The sequence below is a fragment of the Suillus bovinus genome, assembly GCF_016758785.1.
Source record: "Suillus bovinus strain UH-Sbo-P2 chromosome Unknown EDB93scaffold_12, whole genome shotgun sequence".
Classification (NCBI taxonomy): Eukaryota; Fungi; Basidiomycota; class Agaricomycetes; order Boletales; family Suillaceae; genus Suillus; species Suillus bovinus.
This window is the reverse complement of record NW_024542068.1, coordinates 3993-21712: the sequence shown is the minus strand read 5'-3', so window position 1 is coordinate 21712 and position 17720 is coordinate 3993. Positions and strand designations below refer to the sequence as shown.

Here is a 17720-nt window from a genome sequence, read left to right as displayed (position 1 = left end):
TCGTATTTATTGCAAATCTGTTTCTTGGCGTCTTTTCGTCTTTCGAAATTAGATTTCATTTCAAGTACATCTTATATCCTTCTACGCAATTTATTTCCCGCCATCGTCAACTATGACCGCTCCAGAAAAACTTCCATGTTGAATTCCAGGGCTGAGCAGGGGTAGGTTATCTCGAATTTTTCGAGCACGGTGGGGTGTAGCACACCCAGCGTGCCGATCACGATGTCTCGGTCTTGATTGATGTGCAGCGTGTTCTTGAGTTTATCAGCAAGTTCGCCTGTTTTTGATGTCTTTGGGGGTGGTGGGCGGTAATAGATAGTCGCTGCGCGTCCAGGGAAGTACGCAGGATCTAAAACACATCAGTACCACGTTACGCAAACAAGAGCCAAAACATACCATCCCCCTCCTTGATATAATACCCCACATCCCTCCCATCCCCCTTCCCAACCCTCGGAATCTCCAACATCTTCATAGCCCTATCCAACAACCCATGTACGACCTCGAAACCCGCACTCCTCGCACACCACACCGCCCCCGCATGTCTCTCATTTCGTGCTTGTCTCTCCCGGGTTGTATCTTTGAACACGACGTCGCTGAGCTCGAAAACGCGGATTGGGAGAGCATGCGAGCGATTCTCGCGAATGGTTTTGAGGAGTCCTGGTAAGAGGGATGTGCGGACTACCTGGAATTCGAGGGTTTTGGGGTTGGCAATTTTTACTGCTAGGGAACCGGGGTCAGGACGGCCCATAAAGGAAAAGTTTTCTTCGTGTGAGCACTATTGGATTTTGTTAGATATTTTGTGCGCTGAGGTAGGAAAGGAAGAGGAGGGAACGTACGAGAATGAAAGGTAACGCTTCGACCCATCCTGCCATCGCCCATTCCCTCCGGATGACGTCCGTGAGCCTGCTGATCGGCAAAGGTTGTGCGACTGTGCTAGTCTGGGGGAAGATATCTGGGAGGTTGTTGAACCCGTATGCGACCGCTGCGTCTTCCATTACGTCGACTTCGTGGAAGATATCAGGACGCGTGCATGGAAGTGAAACGATTAGAGCGTCGGGGTCATCGGGTGAGAGGGTGGGTGAGAGGGTCATACGCGTTAGGAGGGACTGAATTGTGGCGGGTGTTAGGGAAAGAGAGGTGCAAGAGTTGATGTACGATGCGCGGGCAGTCACTGTGCGTGGAGTGATATCAGGAGATATGCGCGTCGAACCGTCAGGAAAGACGATCTTGCAAGGCTCAATCCTAACAACAAATCTTCAGCTCTCCGAACCAAACTACGAGCCCACAACGACGTACGTGAAAGGCTCGGCACAATACTCCGAAAACATGCTCGCCACCATATTGATCACGATCTGCAACTTCGTATCGTCCGTGGCAGTCGTATCAATGAACACATTCTTAGTCTCCAGTGTGATCTTACTATGCTCCGAATTGATGATGGGGGGCATACTCAACACATGGTCCTCTGCATCATAGATGATCGGATAGACATCAGAATCTCGAATGATGTGCAAGTACCGGGAGAGATGTTTGTCCGATTCGTAGATCTGCATGAGCTCTGCAGCGGTGTGCACCGTTTCACGACCGAGAGGCGCGAAAGCGATGTTAGTGGGTATACGAGCTTCATATCGAAACGGAGGGGTGAGGGTGTCGAGGTCATGTGTTCCGATGGCGACGAGACTTCGCCTGCGCCCGATGTTTTGATGTAGTTTGTCTTGGAGGTCAATGAAGGACGCGTAGCTTATGGGCGTAAATTTGATGTTGCGAAGCACTGCACATGCGAAGAAGGGACGGACGCGTTGGGTCTGGGTGTGGTAATGTTTGTTAATACGGATAATGCGAAGGGCAAGCGTACCTCTTCGGAGATGGTTACGGTGATGAGATCTTTCTCACCGCCTGGGGGATATGCAAGTGTATACTGCGGCGGATTTTCTTTTCCTAGAAAAGCGCGCAAGGCACGGGAGATACCTTCTAGACAGACCAGATCGTATCTGCGTGCTAGTCAGATGGACATTGAGGTTGCGCCGACTGGCAGCACACCTGTTTGCGGGTACTTCAATTTTTAATTGCTAGAGCAAAGTATGAGCATGCGTGCGATTAGCTTACTAGAAATCGAGACGCACGGGACGTTCTGCGGGAAGTCCTTTCTTGATCGCAGCTTCTACCTCCGACGTGGTCTTTTTATTCGTTCAGCAAATCATTCTGGCTGTAGAAAAATCAAGAAGGGCGTACGTCTTCATCTAATTCTAGTCCATAGTCAAAGCACAAACTACCGAATTCCTCCGTGGCTGCGATGTGATCAGACGTAGAGAAAACACAGTTGGATGAGGACGTACTATAGTGACGTCCGAGCCGCTCAAAAAGCTCGGCTTTGTCTACTGAGATTGTAGGCATGATTTGTTCTGGATAATAGAGTATATGAAGCCAGCAGGATGTAGCTGGACTTCAGGATTGCTTGCTAGATCAGACTTGAAGACAACTATCAAATGATCATATCGAGTCAAGTGGGAGACCCCCGGATACTCCAGGTTATACCGGTGTCCTACCACAATAAGTGCTTCGCATGTGCACTGACGAGTTCCAACATGTATATCCCAATATTCTTCGCACTCCTAACGTCATCACTGTTCTGCCAGCTGGTTGCATCCCAAACCCATGAAACCACCGAGCTACGCTTAATGCACCGTGTTGTGCACCCTGACCTTCCCGTGATACCATGGGCTGAGCTCGGAACTGTCTCTATCCCATCCTTCAAATCCATTTCCACCCACTGGCTCACCTGCTCATTGTCACTAGCAGAGTCATTAAAAGATGACCTCGCAGAGTTCTCAAAAGCAGTCAACCCTAATATGCAGGGTGCAATGTACCACATCGCAATCGAGCGTCCAGAATTGGAGGGGTCCGTGTCGAGTATCAAAGCAGTCAGTCATGATTTATTTCGATTTATGAGTGAAGGACCGATATTCCATATAGTGTCTACTCCCTTCCTCCACATCCGCAAATATAGTTATCCATTTCTCTGCGACGGGAGAACCATTTGCGATCGACTATTCCGTTTCGCCTGTACCTCAAGATGGAATATGCCCTGTGACAAACACGGGGAGCTACCCAGCACATAATGCGAGTGTGGTGCTCAAGTCACCACGGATGGCGCCTCTGTATGCCTTCTCTCGCGTTCTTGAGCTTGTCTGACTGACATACTGTAGACCTGAGTTGCGGATCCCACCTCCGCTCACGCCTGAAGGCGAGCCAGTAGCGCCTGTTCCTGAGAAAAGTTTCGTGCAGAAGTATTGGATATATATGGTTGTTGTTCTAGGGGCATTGCGTGAGTTTTCGGGTTTCTTCTGTGTTGCGACGTGAAGCCAGTTTCATAAGGCTCAACCGGCTCGTCTTCTTGTACCTTTCCTTTGTTGCGAAGCATATACTGACTGCGATATTCGATCAGTGATTTCTGGGCCTGCCGAGGACTCTCCTAGCGGGGATGGGAAAGGAGGGAAGTAGAATCACATAAATTATCATGCTAGGGACTTTCAAACACAACTTTCCTGAGGTGACTCTGCCACCTTAAGATGGCGCATGTCAAAGTGAGTAAGATTGTTGTTAAGATGATAATGCAGAAACAAGTTGTTTCTGATCAGTTGTGACGGTGATCTTGAGCGATAGAACATGTAATCAAAAGCTTGCTTATCAAAGTAGCAGGCATTGGCCTGACAAACTGAAAAATCATTGCACGAAATGCAGGAAACCCTTGATCACGCATTGGCTTGCATGTTCGGTGAAGTGGTCAAAAATTTAGTACATATGGCGGCCCATCCTACGCTTTAAAAGGTCATTGGATTCCCAAACAGTGCCTCTTTGACGGGAAAATCATCCAACTATCTGACATTCGACATGCAATGTGTTCGTTTGTGGTGTCTATCCCGGGAAGCTTTATTTCACTTTCATTGTCGTCGTCAGCGATAAACGTAGAATGCCTTCGCAGTCCACTAAAGCAATTAATACAGTCAGGTCAACTCCATCCCGTGTTGAACTGAAAACTTACTTATCCATAGGTCAATCACACAAGTCGTAATACATTGCGTCGATTTCCTTGAATGGTTTAGGCATTATGTGCATGTTTACGACATAGAATGGTCAAATACAGTCGTTATTGAGTAGGACATGGTATGATTCAAAAGATGGGTTGTGTTGGTGTCCATTGAATCACGAGACGCCCACAAAGGCCACCGCCCAATCCCACTGTTCATCATTCCCACGAGCACCGATATATCGGCAAGGGATGTACGTGATTGCAGGAATATCCCTGTCTTCAAACAGGACGCGCGAGACTGATGACCCTGGTCGAAAACCGATCATCAGCATAAAAATCTCGGAGTCTGAGATCCAACGTACAACTGGGTAAAAAATCAGCTTCTACTTTGTGAAACAATCTTGCTGAGAGCGCTGTTGCCCAAAATGCATTGAGCAACGGTATTTTTCCAAGTTCGATTGCATCCTCCTGCGATGGATGTCCACGAGCGCAAATAACCACGCACTGCGGCGAGGTCCCCGATACGTTAAATCGAGAAACTTGCCAGTTCAATATGGGCGGCCTAGTAGAACCGAGGATTACTTCGCTCGATGCTTTCACACCGCACTCGGGATCAACATCTGAAAATGCTTGAGCACGAGAGGCCAATTCCTACTTGTCCTACGCACCAGATAGGAGCTCCACAGTGTGAAATATCTGGGTGCGTTCGGCGTGGATATCCCCTAGGAATACATGAGCACGTGAGGATGATTCAGATATGCTTGCACCTACCAGACAAAAACTCCGGAGTGCGAGATATTTGTGTGAAAGTGTCTTCCTCTTCGTCTAGGACCGCAAATTTTCCTGTATGCACCAATACTTGTTTCTCGACGCGTGCACCGCGCGGGAGGGACGCAACTACCAAGAACAATGTTGGGGTTTCCTAGATGTAATATCAATATCAATCTTGATTGTAAGTTTTTGATATCTCAGCTAACCTCGCAAAATGTTTCACAAGCCCGTCGAATGTGCATGATATCAGCATCGTCAACAAGCCAATATAGCGAAAGTAGCACATGCCCCCCTGCAGTGTCAGCGGCACGAATGACGCGATCTGTGTGCTGGAACACCAACGCAGTTTCAAGTGCCAATGAAGATGGAGAAGGGAGCGTCAAAGACGGAGGGAGTAGACCGATCTGGCCGGATACAAAAACATACGGCTCCACCTGATCTAAAAATTAGAAAGGTATCTCGCGTCGCGAAAGGCTGGACGCACGGTGATAGCTTGTGAATAAGGACCGATATTAGCAGGTGCCCAGTAGCTCAAGCCCTGTACATGGAGTGCCCTCCTTGTGTTATCCTTGCGCGCGACACATTCAAGTAACACACCCATCCCCTCAGGAAGATCCACACCCACACAACATCTCGAAGGAGGTGAAACACCAAAGAACTCAGCGTATGCCTTGTTTGCAGCTGCGAATATCTGGGGGGCAAGGGAAGGCAGTAAGAGTGTAACATTAGCCACATCTTCCATGCGCAGACCATGTGATTGCAGAATTCCTGTAAGCCTATTGGGACTGGATATGAAAATGATGCAAATGATATATTGATACCTTGTAATTGAACGAAGCAGTCACGGACTCGTTCTTCGAGGGGTGTTTCTGAGCCTAGAGCTGAGCCTGGATGGATGTTTCCGATCGCGAGCCATGATCCGATAGCGCGTGTTGACGGATGATCTGGGATGTGGTGTATTTTGTTGGTCGGTTCATATGTGCTGCTAGAGCCGTTCTCGGATTCCTCTAGGACTGAAGTTTCGACCACGTTTTTCAATTCATCGAATCTATCATCCAAGAGTGGGGGAATCTCGACCCTGCCATCCGTATACGATTCTTTGGGGTGGAGCGAGGCTTGTTTAATACGCAAATATGCAACAGGCGCAAATTCATTGTCTGTATGCATCACAACTTCTGTCTCATCCAGCACAACACGATGTTTGAAGGACGGGCTGTCAAGAGTAAGAGTTTCGTACTCTCCACCTTCACCACAGATATGCAAACCATAAAGGTTGTTCTGCAAGAAAATCAATCAACTTGTTTATGTGGAATAAATGGACGCACCAATCGCGTGAGGGTGTCCTGCATTTCATTTAATGTTTTTCCTAGGTGTTTTGCTGTGAGACCGATGCCTGCTACTTTTATTAGCACACTTTCAAGCCTGGCTGCAATCATCTCAGACAGCAATTTGGCTTGATCGCGCTGCCAGAGGTAGGCTAATGGCGTAAGGGATAGACGACGACACCTATTAAACGTGAACACTAAAAACCAACTTATACGTGGCCAATACGCACACATGCTCGACGCGAACGCGTTGGTAATTTGAGAGAATAGCGCCGACTGAGACGCCTTGCACATCAGGGTGGTGAACCTGGTTGCTATAAGACAGGGTGAGATTGGAGAGAGTTGGATCTAACCTTGACGTGCTCTAATAAAGTATAGAGATCCTCTGTCTCATCCCCCAACACGCCAGCTCCCCCAGCACTACGCGAACCATATTCTGCATTTTGCTCGATAGCATCACCTTGTATGACATGTCGATAGAGCGGAACTTCGAGAGCGCGAGCTACGAATTCGATCGCGTCTTGGCCTACTGTCTGGTACATATACGAGTCGATCTCATCTATGGAGATGAGGCGTTTTCGAGGAAGAAAGGTAAAGTCAGACCTTTTCCTGATTGCGGGGAGAGGGTCGCTGCAGCTACAAGTTGGTGACCGTTGGCATTGCAGTGGGACAAGTTGTAACAGCTGTCTTTCCCTCCGCTAAGGAGTGCGACGTACTTCATTGTCTGCAGCGTTATGTAACTTTGTATCTAGAGCTAGGTAGAAAATGATTAACTGTAAAAGGAAATTCTATGCCAGTTCTAACGGCACTACAGCTGTGATCCTTCGAAGCCTGATGGCTAATGTTGCTGGATCCAAGTCATACCAGGGGCGGTAAGTTATAAACCTTTGTGATATTGAATGTGAACGTAAAACAAGTGATAGACATGAATATGAAAAACTTATATGCGAGATACAGCTGTTAAAAATGTAATGTATGATACATCCGTTGTCCACCCTAGATCATAAGAATAAACTCAGGGCTCCTCTTCAGCCTTGAGCTCCTTCAGCACAGCAAGCCCACTCCTCATCTGACGCTCTGTCTTGGTAGGTGGCACCCTGCGACAGGCAGCAGCGCCAATCAGTGTGCACAAGCCTCCGAACCGCAGCACCCATGCTACACCGTTCTTACCCAGGTATGTGTTGTGATCGGGTTCGAGATCGGGAGAGGGAGTGACGACGGGGGTGTTTTCGTCTACGATACGGAATATCACAGATGAGACAATAGCAATCTAAGCAGGAAGAACTGAGTGAAGTTTCAAGGAAACAGATCTACGAGACTTACGATGAATTGTGGCATTACAATGGCAAGGTTATGGATGCCGAGGATCGTGCCTCCTGCTGGCCTGGTCTCACTACCGCCGGTCTCGCCATCATCATCAGAATTTGATTCGTCCTGTGAAGAGCGGCCAAGTAAAGGATCTTGCTCAGAGACCTCAGTTGCCGCTTCGGGTAGATGTGGAATCTTTGCATGTATCTCTTTCAACAGCTACAATTTACGGCAACTCAACGCAAATCCAGTTAAGAAAGAACACGACTGACCTCCATGATAATGGCGAACGGTACCCAACATGCAACAGCCCAACATATCCCAATCAAGCTAATTGCAACTGTAGCTTGCTTGACAGTGCTTATCCAGAATGTGGAGAACGTTAGCAAGGTAAACAAGATCATCGCAGCTGTCCATATGTCCCGGAGGAGCCATGGCATCTTGGGAAGTTCTACAATACCTTCTTGACGCCACAGGTGAAGTCTACTGCGGAAGCGCTCAATCTGAGCATCTTCGTCATCACCTTCTACAGGGAGAAGACGGTGGTCACGTCGTGCAAAGAGGGGAAGTACGCTGCCGGCGAGAACAGCCACTATGTTGACGTGAGGTTTTATTTTAGATGGTCTATATCAAGACACACCTATGCTGTATAGCAACATTGCGAATTCACCGGTACGAGTGGCTAACTCGTTATCTGGCTCCTCACCTGTCTCGTAGGCCATAACTTGACCAACATATGTGGTACTAGCGCGTAAAATCAATTAAAAACAATATATTTGAATTGAATTTGAGAATTCTCACGAGTAGAACAAGAATGGGAACCTAACTCGACGCGTCAGCACACCCACTCAAAGAAGTACATATGCCACGTACCATCCCATGAAAGCAAAGATCTGCACAAAACACATCCTTCTGATAGGTTTCGGAAGCGTTGTTATCGCGCTGTATATATTCTCCAAAATTTCACCAAACTTGCCGCGCCTGGAAGTTCGTTTAACTAACAAAATGGTTCCATATCAATCCACCGACCTTTGGCTGTTGTTCCTTGCTACAGAAGCTTTCTCCTCATGACAGAAGCAAGTGATCCACACAGTGATAACAAGGATAGTCATGCTGACAATACAGAACTTTCGGAACTGATCGCCACCCAAGAAGCTCAGGAAGGGCAGCTTCGCGAGAGGGATAAAACCTTAACATCCATCAGCGCGGCGTCGGTGAACGAGCATGGGTAACGACATACCAAACCCGTAACCAACGATATTACCTGTTTGGCACATGCGGCTATGCCAAGCATTACCGGCATTGAGCTGATCGGGCGGAGTGATATCCAGAAGAAGATTTCGCAAAGATGCTTGCAGGGCGTTGAGAGCAAAATCCAGAACGTAGAACGCGAAGACGGCTATGCCAATTGCGACGTTTGTAGCCTGGTAGTGTAAGAAATATGAAATGCGAAATGATGAATATCAACGTACCTGCTTCGTGCGTTCTGGATCCCAGTCACCAGCGCCTCCGCCAAAGATATCAACAAAGAAACCAGCCATGCTCTGACAATATGCCAAAGCTAATGTTGAGACAACAAGTGCACCCGTCGATAAAACTACCCAATATCTCCGCCGATACTTCGAAGTGGACGAGTCAGATATTGCACCTTGCGAACTGTTCAATCGGCTGCCAAAAAAACCTATCTGAAAGAACATACCTATGAGAGGTTGTGCAATAAGACCGCTGATAGGTCCAGCTAGCCAGACCAGGCTGGTAACCTGTTCTGATACCCCCAGTGACAGAAGCAATGGAGTTCCGTATCTAGCGGGCGTAGCATATTAATGTTTTTGGCGAATTTGTAGCCCACCAGAAACTTACCCTAGCTCCACCGTCCACGCAATTTGGGCGCCAGCCATGGATATACTGAGGGTCATGAGATTCCATGTGGTCAAGCGTGTTCGCCCGGGTTCGCTTGCGTGTTGCTTGACAGACCTGTCCGTCTGTTTTCCATTCCCATCTATCGCCTGGTATGATTCTTGTTCGACAGACTGTGTCTCTTGTTGAGAATAAGATGCCGTGCGCGATCTGTGGCTAGCTGGCCATGCTATCTGGGTGGTCGGGTCGGGGTCCGCGTCAGGATTGTATGCAATGGTCATTTTTCTGCTTAAGATGGTGACAGGGAGGAAACTAAGGGTATAAAATACAGCAGTAGAACTACCAAGCTGATCAGGTTCAGCGGTCTCGACGCAAAGAGGCGCAAACCTCCTTAAGTAGAGCAGCAAGTGCTAAAACCCGTAATCGGCATTGTCCGAAAAAAGCCTTGCCAAACCTCCCAGTGCCCTTCTTCAACTAAGACGAGTTGTTGGCATATTTAAGCATCTAATATTGGCTGAGAGGCATAGACGAACGTGACTTACGAATGACTCCCTCACAGCGACATTACCCTGTTATATCGCTGTAATGCTTCCTCGGATGACCAACATTAAGCGGCCGAAGGCTTATCATTACGCATAAAAATGAGTCACTTGAGATTATCAGGCTCGTGCGTGCGAGACCAATATATCGAAGCCGTCGCAAAAGTCTTCCTGTATGTCTGGAGGTAATCTGGAACTTGAGATCTGTTATAGGAGGAAGGGGCGTGCAATCGCTACAGATAAATTGTGCTACAGTACTAGTGCAAACAGACAATGCTGGGTGTATAAAAATGTTCAGACGGAAACGAATCTCACTACAAAAATTGAACAGTGGAACATACAACCGAGGTGTATGTAGTACAGATGAACATAGTACAGCAAAAAGATCACCCTCCCAGTTATCCGCGACTAGAAGCTGCCGAAGAGCCTCTTCGATGGCTATGATGACCTTGTGGTAGGTCATTAACCGGGGCGGGGGTAGGAGGAGGCTGAGCAGGTGAGGACTTGGACGAAAAGATACTAGGTAGTCTTCGGCTTATGGCTGCGGCAGTGGCCGATGATGCAATGCGGACCCCTTTCTTAGGTGGTTCTGGGAACTGCGCATATAGTGTGGGGGGTCCGGTAAATGTTTCAGATCCCTCCATCAACTTCTCCTCATGTTGAGAGGTATCCGAGGAAGACGCGCGCGTGAGAACGGGAATTGGAGAAAGCGTGGTTTGTGCTGGACGTGCGCTGGAAGGATTGGTCCCAGAACGATTTCTCAGAGCCTCTGCTTGACTATTCTGGGTTTGTGCGGCAAGGGGAGATGGAGTTGTACGGAGCTGTGCAGCAGAAAATGAAGGTCTGAGAGATCTTCGAGGTGCTGTTGACCCGGTGATGGCTAAAGAAGCCAGTGCGGTGATATCGTCGCCATTTGCCGAAGGGCCAGCCGAAGTGAAGTTATTCCCATTCTGTGATTTATTGTCTGTCGACGCTGTTCCCGCACTTCCACTACGATTTCTCCTCATGTACTTTTCTATTTCATCCGCATCTCGCTCCCGCATGCGGTTCACGATGGGTGACAATGAATTTGGTTGCGCGAGAGGTGGATTGAGTGTGAGCCCCTGCGAAGGTCCCGGGGAGGGGAAAGTGCCTGTACTACTGGCTGAAGACATGTTATCAGATCGCTGCGAATGAGTGTAGGTATATTGATGTGAGGGTAACCTCGAGGGCTGTGACGTTGTCGAAGATGCTGAAAGAGATGAAAGACTAGTTCCTTTCTCTTGCCCTTGCCCAGCACTGTCTACATCGCCGCTGTCAGATGTCGCGGTAGTGCGACTTCCACCTGAGCTGCTCCGCATTCGAGACGCGTTCCTTCCAACACTGGGTGGCTTTAATGGAATAGGTGGTGGTCTGGCAATGGGCCATTCGTTTCCTCGAGCAGCAGCTTGTGCAAACACCATGCGTCTAGATTTCTTATTAGTTTCAAATTGCATACGGGCAGAATCCTGCAAAGTGTCCCGCGTGCTGAAACTGCATTACTGTTAACAGCCTAGTAATCTGTACGAAAAAGAGCTAGGCTTACGAATATGCGTAATCGGACGCAGTGAATCCGTCATTGTTCCGAGCAGCAAATTGACAACCTCGTTCGATCAAAAGTTGAACAATCTGGGGTCAAAAAGTAAGCGAGAAAGAACGTCGTATTAGATCAGATGCGCTCCACGTACCGGGATATGACCCCAAGAGCTTGCACTGACAGGGACTAGTCAATTCCAAGACCCGATGACCGGAAGCGACTTACTAATGTAGAGGAGTATTGCCTTTATTATCCGACAGATCGAAGTCAGCACCCAAATCACACAGCATCTTGAGAAGGGCATCAAGATAAAATAAGCCCAGGCTCATGATATGATCTCGGGTGACTCACGCGGACGAGTTCCTCGTTGCCTTTGAGAGCGGCCATGTGCAGCGCTGTTTTCCCTTGTATGTTGGACCAATCAAGAATCCACGGGTAACGTTCGTAGTATAGTCTTGCCATGCGAAGCGCAGCACCCATGAGATCAACCTGCGAGGGGCCTGGCGCGTAAGGGTTAGACGGTGGAGACTTGAAATCAGCCAATAGCATAAGAATAGTGTTATTTTCGGATTCCTGATAGAAGAAGTGGTCAAAACCTCTGAGGGACAACACTTGTGGCGAGCGCGTACCCTGCTGAGCTCTTCATCGTCATGCCCCGCTGTAAGTAAAAACTCGAATGTCTCCTCATGTCCCAAGACAGCGGCCCAGGCTAAGGATGTGTAGCGCTTTGGACCAGGGTCAGGATTTCGCATGTCTGTTCGTTGAATGAGTCTCTTGACGAGAAAGAGATTGTTCTCTGTAGATATGGGCATCATTAAGTGTGATGGACTGATATCGATAAATAAAAACCTTTGACCGCTCTACGGAGGCGTACGGTGGCATCTTTTTCTGCCATGTACAGAGCAGTTGACGGTCGAGTGAAAGAATGAGGGAGATAGAAACAATTGAAGTTAATTACGATGGCTGCCTCACGTGACCATATGACCCTTGGTTTTGTCCTTGTGCCTACCTAACATCTTGCCAACGCCCAGGATTTTGTTTTAACCAGATTCGAGATCAGCTTCGACCACAAACGGCGCTTCTGTTTGAACAAGAGTTTTTGGTCGAACATTAATCATGCCAAAGGTCGTCTCTCGTTCAGCGGTTTCCTCATCCACGGATGGTCAGTCCCGGACCATTTCAATTATCTTGTCCATCAGCTGCTCATTTTCTTAGCACGGCCAACGGCATCAGCCGCAGCTGCTCTCAGGGTGTACTGTGAGTATCGTATCACACCAAATTTGACCGCATTAGTTCACCCGTCCCTTGCACAGACTGTATCTGTGGCGAGTTTATCGTGCGCGTCTTCAGTCAGGCTTGGCACTCCTCTCACGAACTTACGCAAGATGCATGACAGCTCGTGATCGAAAGAAGCCTTTCAGCGCTCCCAAAGCGCCAGACTGATGGTGCTACCATCATTCGCTGTCAGGATAGCGGTGCAGAGAACGCGGTTGTTTTCAAATTAAACGCTGTATCGACTGATCCCGTTCTAGTCGAAAGGTACAAACAAATTGTCTCCAGGGAAGGCGAGGCTGATTGTAAGCTGCAGGCCAGGGGGACATGAGCGCCAGTACAGATTTTCATGTCCGCGGTGCAACTTATTGGTCGGATATCAATCTACCCCACCTCCTGTCAAATCTGGTCCGTATCTGTATATCCTTAAAGGAGCCCTCACACAGATGCAAGGCCAAATTCCGAAGGACGCTTTTGAAGGCGAAGCTGCCCTGGACCCTCAGAAGCTGGAACCCAATAGCACGGTCATACGAGATGGGGATGGTACTGAATTGAACATAACCTCAGTACGCGCATAGATGATAGCACCAATTATGCCTGTCCAACAGTAATAATACAACATGGATATACACGGTCTAGCGGACATAGTCATTGAACGCGGCGCAAAACTAGTAGTCGCAGATGGCATGAATGCGTATGACAACCGATCACTGATATTGTGAGCGATCGAAAGGGAACCTGAGAACAACCATTAGTTATAAATCTTGGTAGACAAAATTTGACAGTAGAAGCGGCTCAGCTACCGTTGTAGAAAAAACTCACAATCCATGCATCCAATCGACGCACGAATTCATACAGTGTGAATAAATATGTCATCACCACCGCAGAAACAGAAAAAGAGCAATCGGTATAATTGTAAACTCACCTTTGGCGTCAATTGCATCTCTCATTGTGGAGAAAGTATGTTGATCGATATGTGAAAGAAAGAGAATTTTCAAATTTTATCCAAGACGAGTTTGCTCGTATTTGTTTGTGTGTGTTCCAGAAGCAAATACTATTATTATTAAGGTAAGGTAGGCCTCATCCGGTTCCAGCACCTCATGTAAGCACTAACCCTAACTCTAAGTTGTGGCCAAATCTCTGGTGAAAAATTTTCCTGACTCTGAGGACCACCTTAGAAGTTGCTTGAAAAAAAATTATTATCTATACACATCATGTATCTAATCATGTATCTATGCCTAGACAGATCCTAAGGTTGTTGTGAGCTTTTTCAGGAGGCAAAGCATGTGGAGATCACAAGTTACCGAGCACGAAGACTGTAGAACAGAAGGTACAATCTCAGTATCTGGAAAAGAACTCTTTTATTAACGTATCCTATACCTGTAGAACAGAAGGTACACTACGGTATAGTGAGTACTTCATAATGATACTAAACAATAATAGGAACTTACATCTCAGTATCTGGGAAAGAACTGAGATGCATATGTGCTAGGATGAGCGCTTATAATGTAAGTGGGGCTTGTAAGTAAATTTTAGGAATAAATGTTTACACATATTCAGGGCGTAATTTGACCTCGACAGGACACTCGCCATTGGTCACTTCAAGCTTGCACTTGGACCACACTCGGTCGTTGTGCCTCTGTCACTTCTTCCTCCTTGTTATCTCGGATCCTTTGGCCTCTTCACCTTCATTGATGTCGGATCGCTTGGATTCCAACAAAGCACAATGTCTGTGGTACTGTAGAGATATGCACTTAGCTTTGACATCATCTGGGTGTGACCAACTGAACCTTAGCTTTAAAGATTCAAAGACAGGTGTGATCTGTGACACATCAGAAATAGCTTTGAATCAGCACCACTACCAGCTGCTGTCAACAAAAGCTCACAGTTGATGGTGATGAAGAGAATTTTGGTCATGTAAAGCGAGATGCATGGCAAATACTCAGTACAATAATTTTTGGAAATATTTTTGCATTTTTTTTCATGTTTTACCATGTGTCACAATTTACCTTCAATGACTTCAATTTTGTGTGACAGTCACACGAAATAGCTTCAATTCATCAGACATGTGACACTGTGATGAAGCTAAGTGTGTATCTCTACAGTACTTTTGATTCACCCATGCAGCTGCATGTGCACCTTGTGAATATGATGAAATGGGCTGATCAATAGGCATAACTATGACTATGACTAACTATATTACATAAAATGTTAGTGTTGAAGAGTTTGTGAGTTGAATAACTTATTGTTTGATTTGTAGAGACTTGCAAGATGTGCCTGGATAGCTTTGGACTTGTTTCTCATTTTAATGCCAGTAGCAGGAGTTTTTGAAGTATTTCTAAGGCTCATACATCCTTGCCTCTCCCTCTGCAGGATGTCACATGTTTGATTATATAAGCGGCCAAATACTTCAAGGAGGATTTCTCATTATTATTTTTTGCTGTTCCAGCACATGGAAATGGATTCCAAGTCATTTTACACTTTTGATGTTTTTGACTTATTTCTTCATGAGTTCTGATTCAAAAATTAAAATTCTTCCTGGGCCTTCAAGAGGACCTTGATAAGACACCTTTCCAGTAATTATATTTGGTGCAGATTGGTTTTGTATGGATGCTATTTGAAGATGTTGAACAGCTCAACCTTGCTTACTTAAGGGGTGCTGGAACTGGATGAGACCTACCTTAGACCTCGTGCTGTTTCAGCAAACATTACGTGATGAGTATGACAAAGTGTGACAAAAGCAATGAATGTGTATAGGATATTTGTAGTGACAAGATATAAAAAATCAAAGACAGAAGGGTTCTAGTGTATGTACTTCTTGACAAGTCTCACACTTTAAAATCACAATTTGTGCAAAATTGAAGGAGGAGATGGCAACACAAGTTTTCTGTGACTTGCTGTGACTTTACTTGTCACTACTGGGATATGGCTTGCTTGTGTTGCCATCTCCTCCTTTAATTTTGTGCAAATCGTAATTTTGAAGCATAGGACTCGTTAAGAAGTACATACACTAGAACTCTTCCATTGAAGAACAATCAACTCAGCTCCAGGTCAAATGATAAATCTAAGGGAAGGACACAAGAAGCTGATATAGTGATCAATTGCGATGCCTAGGCTGCTATACTTGCAGGGACAAGCACATTTGATCCAAGGGGAAGCAAGAAAAACAAATCCACAGTTGCGCAGTGGCTGTGCAAGGCAAGTGACATAAGTGCGAAGCGCAGGAACACGAAATGTGAAAGTGCAAAAATGCGAAATGAAACTAGCAATAGATGAGGGCTCAATGAATGACAACAAAAAGGACTGTTAATATCTTCTAACTCTAGCTATGAACATGATGAGAGAACTCCACTAAAGTAAGGTATGCTCTAGTAAAGAGTGAAAAATGCGGACCTATATATGTATCTCGCTAAGTGAGCCAATGTAGAGCCTCACGCCTCCACAGGCACTTCCCTCGAATTCTCCCACATTCCCTATGTTACAATAACATTTAACCCTACTTATTTTTCTTCTTTCGTAACCATAGCGCCAGCTCTAGACCCATCTAGACCTGGCTATTCTCTTATCAAGCGGGCTGTCTGCACTTCTTCTCTTCTTGATTGTAACATAGCTACTATCATGTGCCGCATGATTGTTTCACCTATCCTTGCTATCTTGATAGGGTGTACTATTTTTCTATCTTTGTTACTTTTCTTGACACGGCTGCACCGCTCCTCTTTGCCTATATAAACCCCATGTACAACAGTAGTATTCCTTAACTTAATCTACTGGGTTTTCCCTTGAATCCTCTTCTATAAGGTCTCCAGCCTTATAGTCTGATATCTGATTCTAAGACAGTCACTCACTGTCTTAGCCTGAACCCTTGATTGCGGTAGAAGTGCTAAAACCACTCGCCGCTGATCCTAGATAGAAGCCGCGTCGCTCGTCTAGTGAGAACCCCTTGAACCAAGAACCCTCCTTGTATTAGGAGGCTCGACGAACTGTCAACTCAACTGGTTTATCTTGACCATTGACAGAAGAAGTATCCCAGTTGTAACAAAAGATTAAGTTCTTCACCCGGTACCTGTTTCCCAACAGTACTTAGCAACCATTGATTCTGTAACCGCGAACATCCTTGCTGCCACATTTGGAAACATGTCGGGACCAAGTGCAGCATCCAGCGCAGCTATCGCTGCCATGAACAAACCCATTGAAATCAAAATCGGAACACAACCGATCTATGATGGAAACGAGAAAACCGCCAAGAGTTTCCTACTCGCGGTCTCCACTTACCTTGACATCAACAGTGACATCTACAACACTGACAAGAAGTGCATTATTTTCACCACCTCTTTCATGAATGAAAAGGCAGCACTCTTATGGAAGGAGGACTTCCTAGAACAAGCCCAGAACTCTGGCAAAGTAGACAAGAACAGTGTCCTCATTGGATACGGAACTTGGGAGGATTTCAAGAAAGCCTTTCTCAAAGCCTTTACCTCCGGAGAAGCTTCAACTGAAGCATGGATCAAACTTAGGGCCTTCAAGCAAGAAGGTTCCTTAGAAGAATATATCGTGGAAATCAAGCATCTCTTCCATCAGACAGGCTTGACCGAAGAAGGTACCAAAGTGCACTTCTTCACCGCCGGATTAAAATTCAGAATTTCCAACACTATCTATAAAGCAGAAAATGTCTCGAAAGACCTCGAAGGCATGATCCAATCTGCAAGAGAAATGGACAACACCTACCAGCAGATCTTGGCGCTCAGGCCCAAGAACTATCAGAATCAGAAGAAGAAGAACAGATTTGGACCAGCAAGGTACCAACCTGCAGGAGACAAAGATGCCATGGAGGTTGACTATCTCTCAGAGAAAGAAAGGTCTGAACATATGAAAGCCGGCAAATGCTTCATATGCCACCAGACTGGCCACAGAGCCAATGATAGGGAATTCCACCCTAGAGACAAGAAACTGGTCAGAGAAACCAAGTATAAAGAAGAATTATCGGATGATGAATCCATGGATACCCGAAGGATCACTAAAAAGAAGGATTTTTAGAATGGAGGTCTGTATCGATGCCGGTACCT

The 17720-nt window shown here is 46.5% G+C and overlaps 6 protein-coding genes across 6 annotated transcripts; 2 read left to right on the top strand and 4 right to left on the bottom strand.

Moving 5' to 3' along the window:
- Positions 1-110: 110 nt before the first annotated feature.
- Positions 111-2394, bottom strand: EDB93DRAFT_1080599 (uncharacterized protein; the record flags this gene model as incomplete). Its single annotated transcript, XM_041445550.1, has 9 exons — positions 111-349; positions 397-775; positions 837-1242; positions 1297-1805; positions 1856-1991; positions 2041-2069; positions 2124-2177; positions 2233-2288; positions 2337-2394. 9 exons carry the CDS (start codon positions 2392-2394, stop codon positions 111-113), a joined length of 1866 nt encoding a protein of 621 aa, XP_041310066.1.
- Positions 2395-2585: 191 nt separating this feature from the next.
- EDB93DRAFT_1335794 (uncharacterized protein) lies at positions 2586-3522 on the top strand (the record flags this gene model as incomplete). Its single annotated transcript, XM_041455315.1, has 4 exons — positions 2586-2921; positions 2974-3158; positions 3207-3325; positions 3446-3522. 4 exons carry the CDS (start codon positions 2586-2588, stop codon positions 3499-3501), a joined length of 696 nt encoding a protein of 231 aa, XP_041310065.1. The 3' UTR covers positions 3502-3522.
- Positions 3523-4203: 681 nt separating this feature from the next.
- EDB93DRAFT_1247878 (meiotically up-regulated 71 protein) lies at positions 4204-6847 on the bottom strand (the record flags this gene model as incomplete). The annotated part of the gene is made up of 11 exons (XM_041452643.1): positions 4204-4337; positions 4393-4650; positions 4699-4752; positions 4802-4952; positions 5008-5235; positions 5286-5569; positions 5623-6079; positions 6127-6307; positions 6357-6433; positions 6480-6685; positions 6730-6847. The coding sequence occupies 11 exons, from the start codon at positions 6845-6847 to the stop codon at positions 4204-4206; spliced, it is 2148 nt and encodes a 715-aa protein (XP_041310064.1).
- Positions 6848-6999: 152 nt separating this feature from the next.
- EDB93DRAFT_1130346 (major facilitator superfamily domain-containing protein) lies at positions 7000-9707 on the bottom strand. The gene is made up of 11 exons (XM_041448916.1): positions 9295-9707; positions 9134-9237; positions 8907-9082; positions 8675-8858; positions 8464-8623; positions 8308-8415; positions 8236-8256; positions 8075-8178; positions 7707-8026; positions 7450-7653; positions 7000-7396 (listed from the first exon to the last, which is right to left on the bottom strand). The coding sequence occupies exons 1-11, from the start codon at positions 9570-9572 to the stop codon at positions 7142-7144; spliced, it is 1914 nt and encodes a 637-aa protein (XP_041310063.1). The 5' UTR covers positions 9573-9707; the 3' UTR covers positions 7000-7141.
- Positions 9708-9900: 193 nt separating this feature from the next.
- EDB93DRAFT_123410 (ankyrin repeat-containing domain protein) lies at positions 9901-12356 on the bottom strand. The gene is made up of 7 exons (XM_041451323.1): positions 12235-12356; positions 12015-12181; positions 11737-11958; positions 11611-11675; positions 11537-11561; positions 11395-11477; positions 9901-11342 (listed from the first exon to the last, which is right to left on the bottom strand). The coding sequence occupies exons 1-7, from the start codon at positions 12278-12280 to the stop codon at positions 10229-10231; spliced, it is 1722 nt and encodes a 573-aa protein (XP_041310062.1). The 5' UTR covers positions 12281-12356; the 3' UTR covers positions 9901-10228.
- Positions 12352-13622, top strand: EDB93DRAFT_1130331 (uncharacterized protein). Its single transcript, XM_041448915.1, has 6 exons — positions 12352-12547; positions 12601-12642; positions 12699-12721; positions 12782-12924; positions 12974-13393; positions 13581-13622. Exons 1-5 carry the CDS (start codon positions 12502-12504, stop codon positions 13233-13235), a joined length of 516 nt encoding a protein of 171 aa, XP_041310061.1. The 5' UTR covers positions 12352-12501; the 3' UTR covers positions 13236-13393; positions 13581-13622.
- The last annotated feature ends 4098 nt before the right edge of the window (positions 13623-17720 follow it).